General features: G+C 41.1%; 1 protein-coding gene across 2 annotated transcripts in view; it reads right to left on the reverse strand.

Moving 5' to 3' along the window:
* DTWD2 (DTW domain containing 2) overlaps window positions 1-10,310 on the reverse strand; it is a 209,822-nt gene that overhangs the window by 94,687 nt on the left and 104,825 nt on the right. For both annotated transcript variants that reach the window (XM_019517002.1, XM_019517003.1), the window contains one exon: window positions 858-1,047. In XM_019517002.1, coding sequence (XP_019372547.1) covers window positions 858-1,047 — 190 coding nt within the window. The remainder of the gene's footprint in view (window positions 1-857; window positions 1,048-10,310) is intronic.

The following is a 10,310-nucleotide window of genomic DNA, read 5'->3' on the forward strand; positions in this document are numbered from 1 at the left end:
TGTATTTACTTGGGTGTGGGGGGTGGCAGCAGCATGCTCAGTGGCAGACGTAGAAGTGAACCAGAAGCACTTCTGGTGCACTTCCAGGTCTGCCACAGAGTGCGTGGAGGACTCCCTCAGCTCAGCAACTGTTGTCTCCTTGGTTGGGGGGGGAGGCACGTGGGGTCCCCCCACAGCTGATTGCCAAGCTGGGGAGGGTCCGGCGGGGTGCCCCACGCTCTTGGAGGTGGACCCAGAAGTGGAGCAGAAGTCATTTCAGTCCACTTCCAGGTCCACCGTCAAGCACATGGGGGGGGCACACTCCTGTGGGATGCTCCATCTGCCCCACCATCTCAGCGTTCATGAGCCGCACCCTGGTACCTCAAGGTATGTAGAAAAAACATATAAAGCTGTGTCTATGGCCGAATCGCTGATTCTCCGAATCAGAATTGAATCTTCTAATCTGGCCGAAACAAATCAGGACAGTGATCTTAATCAATGAATCAAATCACTGTCCCCCGAATTGGGCCGAATCTGAATCCGAATCGAATACAGCCTACTTCGCACACCCCTAGCAATTAGCTATTCCTGAGACACTATAATAGCTCAAAAAGGAAACTAATGAACACAGAACCAAGTTGCAATATACTACATTGATTCAGTTCAATAAACCAAAATAGTATTTAGTTAATGACAAAACTAAAAATTAACTATTTCAAAATTTGCTATTTGCTATTTTGACACTGTATACCACTTTGCAGCAAAAACTAAAGTTCCCCACTTTTATCAATTTGTAGGGTCAACATTTTGGTTTTTGACCAGCCATACAAAAAGCAGATATTACAACCTTATGTGAGGAAAGGAACAATACATAATACCTGTTTAGGAAGACGGAAGAGAGAGTTTTTGTAGAATATATCTTTGGCCTGACTCCATGTTCCATCAATGATGATGATTACAGATGGACCAGAAGGGTGCAGAGCCGTTTCTTCCAAATTAGCTGCTTCAGCTCCAGGATACAGGATTAGTGTGTTAGAATTCCTACATACAGCAGCTAACTCAGGATACCTGCAAACAAACAGAAGACTTTTTGAGTTTTTCTGGAAGAGAAAGTGTATAATAATTTTTCTTCCCACATCTACCTTATTTCACCTTCTCCAAATGTAAACTGTTCAACCCATGGAACATCACTTGCTACCATTCCTTCTTCTGAAACCTTCAATCCTACTCCTGAGACAGGAAGGGTGCATCTACACATTCATTCATTCATTTGCTGTAATTAAGGTGCATTAAATTTAGTACCTGTAATGACAGGTACTATAGGTACTAACTAAATGTGCTGTGATTGGCGCTACTACACATTAGTACAGATGAATGTTTTTTAGTAATGCTACTGTGCATTAGACTAAATCTACTGCACTTTACCATGGGCTTTGCCCACCATGCTGGCACTCAACAGAATTAGTCTGCTGTGCATTAAGCATCTCATGTAGAGGCCCCTGCAGAGGAGTTAATAGAATAATACTCAGACTCAAAGTAATGGTCAGAATGATGCTAGTCATCATCTTGATCTTGTGCTCTGCAAATCAGATGTTCTAGTTTGAGAAAAGACTCCTTTTAGATGGAAGAGTCAATCTTGATTTTAACATTTTGTATCATTCTAGTTTCTCCACCAAGATGTTAAGTACCACAAGGTCATAGGCTGGTACTTTACCACAAGTTTAAGGCCAACGTTTTAAAAAAATGACTGCTAATATTGTATTTTCAAACTGTGAGTTCTATTGTTGGATGTGAAATGATCACCCACAAACATAGCTGCAATTGATGGGACTTGGTAGCTCATAAAATCCAGAATGGTTTTAGTATCTTAAGTTAAATACTTAGCATTGACAACAGGTAAATATAAACAGAGACTATTACAGCTGACTAACCAGACTGGCTCTTCAATAAACCCAACTCATGCCAGCCCCAACTGAAAATCATAAGGAGCAAAAATAGAACTCTGATCTCCCCTCAGACAGTGATGATAAACCATTTCATTTGGTTCAGTGCAAAATTCAGCATTTATTTCCTTTAGGGAGATTTGCGCAGACACACAGAATGTTCTGAATTATTTACTTTGGACTTAAAAGTCTTATTAGGTTTTTACAAATAATTAAACATCTATACAAAGATGTTTCAGAACAACAGAAAAGCAGAGATACAAGTCACTTATCAGAATGATGGCGAATAATTTCTAAAAAAAACAAACCCCAAAACACACTTCTAGTATATGATCAAAAGCATTTCTTTAAAAAAAACCCAAAAAACTTCCATAAACAGAAATCCAAGTTTAATTTAAAAATGCAAGATTAAAGTTGCATAGATAGAGAATTAAAAATCAGGAACCATTAGTCTGAACTCTAATCCTTAATGCTGAGTTATATCCAGAGGCATTGCATGCTTCCATAGATACTGTTTAAAAGCTTCCACTTCAGATCTGAATGAAGAGTTTATAGAAAATATTTTTAAAGTAAGTACCAGTCATATCTTAGAATTCAATAGTCTACTAATTATAAAATGACACAGTGTATGTTTTTAAAAAAAACAATAACAACAACAACAAGCTCATTCATAAAATGTTAATGGCTGAGTACACAAATTCAAATACTCTGAGAAAATTCTTCCAGGTTTCTTCTCTTGGTAGAGAAACTTCGCCAAAGCTGTATGTACAGACACTCAAATGCTGAGGCCAGGAGGAGTGGAGAACCTGCAGTGCTGACACTGTGCAGCCCAGGGGGGACCCAGTGCACACATCTCAATGTGCTCTGCAGGCTCCCTTAGTCTGCCTTGTGACAGATGGCAGCAGTACACAGAGCAGCCCTGATTGGCTGACCCAGACTACACATGATCAGACTATGTTCTCATGCAGCACAATGTGGGGATTATGAAGGAGGAATGTTCTGCTCCTTGCTGAAGCAGTACAGTCCAGTGAGCAATACACTGTTTCCCTGGGGAGGGGAAGGGGGATGTTGAAGAACTATAATCTCTTCTGAGAGAAGCTCCATGGTATGTATAGACATTTGCAAGAGTGATTTACCCCTAGATTTGCCCAGGTTATTTTTCTCTTGGAGTGGTCATTTTCACTCTGAGAGAAAAGCCTGAACTTCTGCATACTCATGGTTTCTCCTGGGAAAGTAGCAACTCTCCCAAGAGAAACTAAATGTCCGTACAATGTGCTTGTCTCTGTCCTTACACATGTACCTCCCCACCCCGGAAAATGCTGACAATGTACAGACCTGATTTTCCTGAGGAGCTCAGCACCTCCCACATACCAGAAGGTGCTGAATAACTCTGGATGTGCTCAGCACCTTGCAGGCGATGGTGTACTTCCAAACATTAGAAGGCACTGTAAGTTCTCAGTACCGTGAACAGTCCAATTAAAGCCATGTCCACTGCTAGTAAAATTTATAGAATTGGCCCCCTGAGAAAGACTCAATTCTGACCACTGTTATCCATGCCTTTGTAACTTCAAGGCTAGATTACTGCAATAAACTCTATATGGGACTGCCCTTGAGGGCCATCTGAAAGATGCAGAGGGCAGCAGCCCATATTTGACAGAGGTCGGTTGCCAGAAGCACACAACTCCAGTACTCTAGAGTCTGCACTAACTTCCTGGAGCTTCTTGGCACAATTCAAGGCATTAGTCTTGACTTAGAAGTCCCTAAATACCTACGGGGACTTCTCAGCCCTTTTATGCTCCATCATGATCCCCAAAGTCAGCCAAGAAAAACCTGTGGGCCAAGTTCACTTGCTAAAACATGAAAGGTCATCTCTGTTGTTGCTCTTCAGCTCTGAAACATCTCATACTTGAGACCTGCCAAAGCAGAAGTGCTATAAAACCTTTTTATTTGTTGGGTATTCCTTGAAGAATTGTTTTGTTATGTTTTATTATTTTATCTGCTTTTTTATTAATCTGTTATTGTTAGCCACCCTGAGCCTTTTTGGGAAGGCTGGCATAGAAATCAAATCAAATAAATAAATAGATACAAAAAACCCCCAATATACATATATAATGTGGTAAAATAAGAAAGGAACAAAGTTACAAAAAAATAACTTCATGAGGTTATATATTTCTTTTACATAAATTTTTCCAAGATATATATCACTTTGATTGAGACGTGAGTTAGATATGCAGTAAATCTGGGCTTTTTCTTCTTATGTACCCCCACCATTAATAATTCTCACCTAAATAAAATATCCCTTGGGGTATGCTGAAACTCAATTATATGATAAGAAAGATCTTTCCCATTTATAGCTTGCAGAATTGACAGTTAAAGGTATTATCTTTTTTCCTTGTTAAATGAACATTTGATAAAGAGTCTGAAAAAAGTAGATATCTTAACAATATTATTTTAAAAGCTACTTGACAGAAAACTACCATTCATTCAATCTGCATCTCGGAATACAAGAAAGCCTTACCACAGAGTCTTTAAACAATCACATATTACTTCACTAACATTACTAAAAGGCAGGATTTTCTAGACTACTGCCAGATGTTCCCAGTGGGAGTTGCTGTGTGGAACAGCTCTGAAAATTGAGCCATTTTATTTAGCTGTCTAAATGGGAGTTGTTGCATAAAGAATCCTTTTGGAACATATATAAATAACATAATATATTAATTTTTACCTTACAAGCTTTGACTTGTAAGCTTATGATTACGTATATAATCGAGTATGAAATGTAATGACTGCACATAAGCAAGTAGAGTTAGAGCTAGGCAGTTATCCTTCATTTTTTTTTAATTCTTACTTGAAAAATCATAACAACATCATAGAAAAATGTCACGAGAAAGGATCTTCAGATGTTATCTAATCCACCCCTTCTGCTCAAGGCAGGATCATCCCTCTCTAAACCACCCCGAACAAATGTTCATGTAGCCTGCGCTTAAACTTTGAGTAACAATAATTCGACAAACTCCCTGTGTTTAACCTTACGCTGTACAATAGTAGTCCTACATAGTTTCAATTTTTTAACCTCAATCTACACGAATAATTTTAAACATGATGCAATACGACTCAGTAAAAACTGTAATAGCATATCTCAAATTAAAAATCAAAATCAAATAAAGAATACTCAGGCGATTTTGCATTTTGTGCATTGGAAAAATTGATAACGAAAATATATGCTACAACAGTTTGTTTCCCATTGTGTCACTGCTGGTATTAAAGAAGCACTGCTCATTTTGAAACATTACTAGCTTTAGGACACTAGTGTATCACGAAGCAGAAGTTAAATTTAATCTACCATTTCAATCAGAGCAGCCACCATGCTGATGGCAGCCTCTTTGAAGCTACCAACTCTCAAGAGGGAACTAAGCCATTTTTAAAAAGCTGTATTTTTCTAACCAATATTCTTCTCCCAGATCAGAGCTGGACTTTTAAAGATACAACTCTGCTGATCAGGAAAAAAAAAGGTTATCTTATATATGAAAAAATGATTCTTAAATAACCTGGCTTCCTTCTAAGCCTTAGCTGTTTCAAAGAGAATGCAAAAAGTTTGGTTGAAGATTCATGCAAACAGTTTAAATGAAAGCTTGTACTGACTTCAAGTACTGTACTTTTAGTATTTTCAAACCAGCTGAGATTCAACATTAATTTTTTGTACTCTTTCAGAAACAAATAATGAGAAGGCTGATGTTACTAAAGCTTTTCACAAAAAAACCTGTTGTAATGATTATTCCTTAGTCATATATGCTTCAATTCATTCTGTTTATTTTATTACATAAATTTGAATATACCATGATTATTCAAATGATTTAAAACTAATTGGTTAATGGTGACCTCTTTCATACCTATACTTAAAATTCCCATTCATGTCACTGGACTATATAGAGAAGTACAATTTTAAAATATTTTGGTAATTTTTTTTTAATGGGCTACTAGTATCCCATGTTTTTCAAAACCCTTTTTATAAAGGGTATACACAATTCCATACTAAATTTACAGCTTACATTAATACATCTAGACAGTATCAACTTCAATTTAATTTTTTTCCATTTTAAAATGTGACAAACATCACATTTCATAACTGATCTTAACTCAGTAAATCTTGCCCATTAACAACATGGCAATTGGTCAGGTAGAGTTGCATGTCTATACATGCATTTTGGCTTCTATTTTACCCAGAAGAGCACACGATTCACCAGCAGACTCTCTATGTGCCTGAAGAAGGGTGTTTGTGCCTAAAAGCTTGCAAAGAACAATTTTTCCAACTATTTAGTTGGTCTAATAAAAGACATCATATTTATCTAAAGAACCTTGTCTGCTATCGCCCCATTTACTTTCATGTCACCACTAACCTCAGTGTCACTGATTTGAAAGCGATATGTTTACTAATGACTATTATTTATTAATTAGTGTTCTATGAACTTTACATAATGCAAGATTTATCAAGTTCAGTGGCTGTATTTAATTCAAAGATTTTTGCCCATCAAATGTTCAGTGCTGGGTTTTTTCCTAGCACATACTCATCATTCTAAGGCAACGTATTTGATTCTTGTCCAATATATACAGTTTATTTAAAGATGAAGACAATTTCTTGTCGTCATAAAATTCTTTTAGTAATATAAATTTCCTCAAGCAGTAACATGTTAGCGCAGGAGTGGGCAATTATTTGGCTGGAGGGCTGCTTAATGAATTTTGGTGAGCTGTCAAGGGCTGCAATGATAGCCCCCACCCCTTGACGGGTGCCTCACCCTCTGATCATCATCTTGGGACTGGAAGTTCTACGCCCTAACCCCTGACCTTTGCCACTGGAAGTCCCTCCCCTTGCCCCAGAAGTACTCTTTCTTTTCTTTTTCTTTTCTTTTCTTTTGGGGGGAAAACAGAGGGTTGCCCTCTTGAAACTGGAAAATAAAACCAAATCATATACTAAAAGTAAAAAATCTACAATAATGTATTTTAATTTTATTTCAAAAAATATTTTTGTCCTGATTTGTGTTTGTGTAGTATATATAGAGGTAATTGCATAAGAGATCAAAAATAAAGTCTTACTCTTGTATGTTGTGTGTGTGTGTATGGGGGCGGTGGTTTGTGGAGGAGTATGCGGGGTGAGTTTGTGTGCGTATGGCTGGATGTGGGGTATGTGGGCGGGATTTGTGAGGGGGTGTGGCTCCGTGTGTAGGGGAGTGTAGGTTATGTTGGTATGTGTATCTGTCTGAGGGACTGTTGGGGGGCGGGTATGGGCAGGGGGTGGGTATATGAGGGAAGGTGGATTCTGTGAGGACTCCCCTACACAGCCCCCTGCCCCTATGGCACACACTGATTCACACGCCACTTTGGGGGCAGAGGGGGGAAGCCCTGTGCGACAGAGCCCACTGCCTTCCTTGCTCCTTGCCACCACATGCAGCTCGTGGGACTCCACTGAGAAGCAGGGAGCTGGACTCTCTGCTACTTCTGGCGGCACATGGTGGCAGGGAGAGAGGAAGGCAGCCAGCTCCATCATGTGGGGCTTCCCTCCGGTGGCATGCAATTCCAGGGAGCTGCATGTGAGCCCTGCCCTATAGAGATGGCCTGGCCTGGGTCTGTTCCCTGCCACCACGTGCAGCTCCCAGAACTGGCTGGAGCCACGCACTGTTCAGTGGCTGCACCTGCAAGGGCCACAAGCACCCCAAGGGCCTGCTGCTGCTGTCGGCAGAGGTGGGGACCATGGGTGGGGGCCATGTGCCTTGGAGAAGCATGTGGGGGGTCCCCACGCCCCCCTCCCTTGCTCACACCCCACAAGCCCCACACAACCATACCCACAGCCTGCTCACCCAAGCTCTGTACTCCTACTGCCCCGCTAGGCACAGGCCATGGGCTCCACACATCTGGAAGCCCCATGCTCCATGCTTTGACCCAGCTGCAACTTCCCTATCTGCTGTCCAGAGTGAATGCTGCAGCAAGGATATGAAGAAAAGTCACAGGAAGCTGGGCAGCAGCAGCCCTTCCTGGAAGCTGTGTGTGTGCTGGGTGGTGCCCTCCCACACAGGAGAGTGAAGCACACAGGCTGGGCAGGCTACAATTAATTGATGGGTACCCACAGGCTAGATGAGAAAAAAAAAGGCGCCTTGTGGGCCAGATCTTGCCTGCCCCTGTGTTAGGGAATAAAACCATGCGAGTTAACCATTAGGCTTCTATGTGTTTACATGCACCAACGAAAAATATAACTTTCCCTCCCCCTCCTTTTTCCCTCCTCCAAAAAAATCACTTTTATTGTTACCTTTTTCAGCAAATAATGCTGTGAGGACCCATGGCAGGGGGTCGGACTAGATGATCTGTCTAGGTCCCTTCCAACTCATTGATTCTACGATAATTAACACCAAGGCTTTATAATCTACCATGTAGCCACGAGCACAAAACACTATATATACCTCTTTTAAGATATGCTTTTGTTTTTTAATTTCTTTGGGGAAAATAAGGAGAAAATGTGTCCTGTTACAAGCTATCATACAGTGTCCAATGCACAAGACAAACACATGTTAAAGTATTAACTCCGTTTAAAAAGTTTATACATAAATTAGAAGTTATACCATTAAAACAATCAGAAAAATCTGGCTTAATGTAGTAAATTTAACAACCTGCATTTCATGCCCATAAAATCCATTTTGTCTAATACAACAATTACGGCTAACAACAATTACTGGTATAAAAATATGCAAAAATCTTTCTTAATACTCTCTTAAAATGTGTCTAACCACTGTCAGAGCATGTTTATGCAGTCTCATGACTATGGAAGTGCAAATAGTTTTTCAGTATTCATGAGATGCATGTTCAAAAGGTATAGAAATTAGTTTTACCTTAACTATACCATAGTTTAATCCTGTTCAGAGTAGCACACTCAGGAATATTTTTATATCATGTGTATGGCCAGCAGCTCCCTAAAGCATCAACAATGGTTTAAATTCAATAACAAAAACAAAACAAAACAAAACAAAACAAAAACTCCATTGCATTTGGATGAAAAATAAAAACCACTATTGTATGTGATACTAAATGACTGACATGCTTGTGGTATAGAGAAATCCACATAATTAGGATAATTAGGATTCTGGAACTGCAACTAGAGTCAACATGGCCTTGGACAAGTCAGTTGATCTTTCTATCTAAAGTCCCTCTTCTGTAAAACTGAGGTAATAACTATCCCATTTATCTTACAAGACTACTGTGAGGATTCGTTAGTTGATATGAGAAAAATGTTTTCTTCCAGTCGCTATGCTCAAAACATGACACCTTAGTGTTTGTTTACAATTAAATGGAATGATTCTATTGAAGAACCTCAGTCATAAAACCACTATATGAAAATGTTAAATATCAGTATTTTACATTATACTAAATTATATTACATTTGGGAAAGAAAGGTCACTGACTGAATGGACAAGAGGACAACTGCCTCCTACCTGCAGGCTAGGGACAGACATGATAGATAAATCAGCTTAAGTAACTGATTAAATCAGAAACTGATTTAAACCCATAACAGAACAGATGTCCAGTGCATGAAAACCAGTTTGAAAATGGCTGAAACTGGGTTGAGAAAAACCTGAATGCAGTATCAGACTCAACTGATTTGGATCAAACCAGTACATGCAATGTCTGTCCCAAACCTGTTGCTTGTTTAACATAAACCAGAATCTCCCAGCATCCTGGCATGCTCTCTGGCCTGGGCTGCGCTGGGCGGGGCTCTCTGCTCCAAAGCAGGGCTGGTCCCTCCTCTCTTGGGGAGCAGAAGCAGAGGAAGAAGGGTGCACGTGTGCCACACGTGTACCCCCTTACCTCGGCGGCGAAGGCAACAGCTGCGGAGGACACAGCGGCAAGGGCAGCAAGACCTGATTCCCCCTAAGGTAAGTGGGGCAGACGGTACAGCGCAGCTGAGGCGGATCCGAAGGGGAAGCCCTCTGGAGCCCTCTTAGCTTGCCCAATAGGGAGCTGCTCTCCCGAGCTGCACGCAGGCAGGCAGACTGCGGGGGGGGGGAGGGAATCTAGCAGGGGCCTTTCCCCCAAGCACGGAGCAGCTCCGGGGGCCTTTTCCCCAAGTGGGGGGGGGACTCTCCCCCAAGCGGGGGGGGCAGCTCTGGCTAGTCCCTTGGGGTGGTATTGCCTGCCACCCTGGGATCCCAGCGGGAGGGTCGGTAGGGGGTGGGGCCGCCAGCAAGCACTTCAGGCCTAGCCGGAAGGCCTGATTGGCTGAGGGGTCAACCATGGGAATTTCAAACCACAGGCTTTAAAAACCCTGCGGTTTGAAATTCCCCCAGCAGTTGGGGAGCAGGAGCAGAGGGAGCAGGGCGCACATGTACCCCCTTACCTCAGTAGCGA

Source organism: Gavialis gangeticus, unplaced genomic scaffold, assembly GCF_001723915.1.
Source record: "Gavialis gangeticus isolate Ggan-Ray unplaced genomic scaffold, GavGan_comp1, whole genome shotgun sequence".
NCBI lineage: Eukaryota > Metazoa > Chordata > Crocodylia > Gavialidae > Gavialis > Gavialis gangeticus.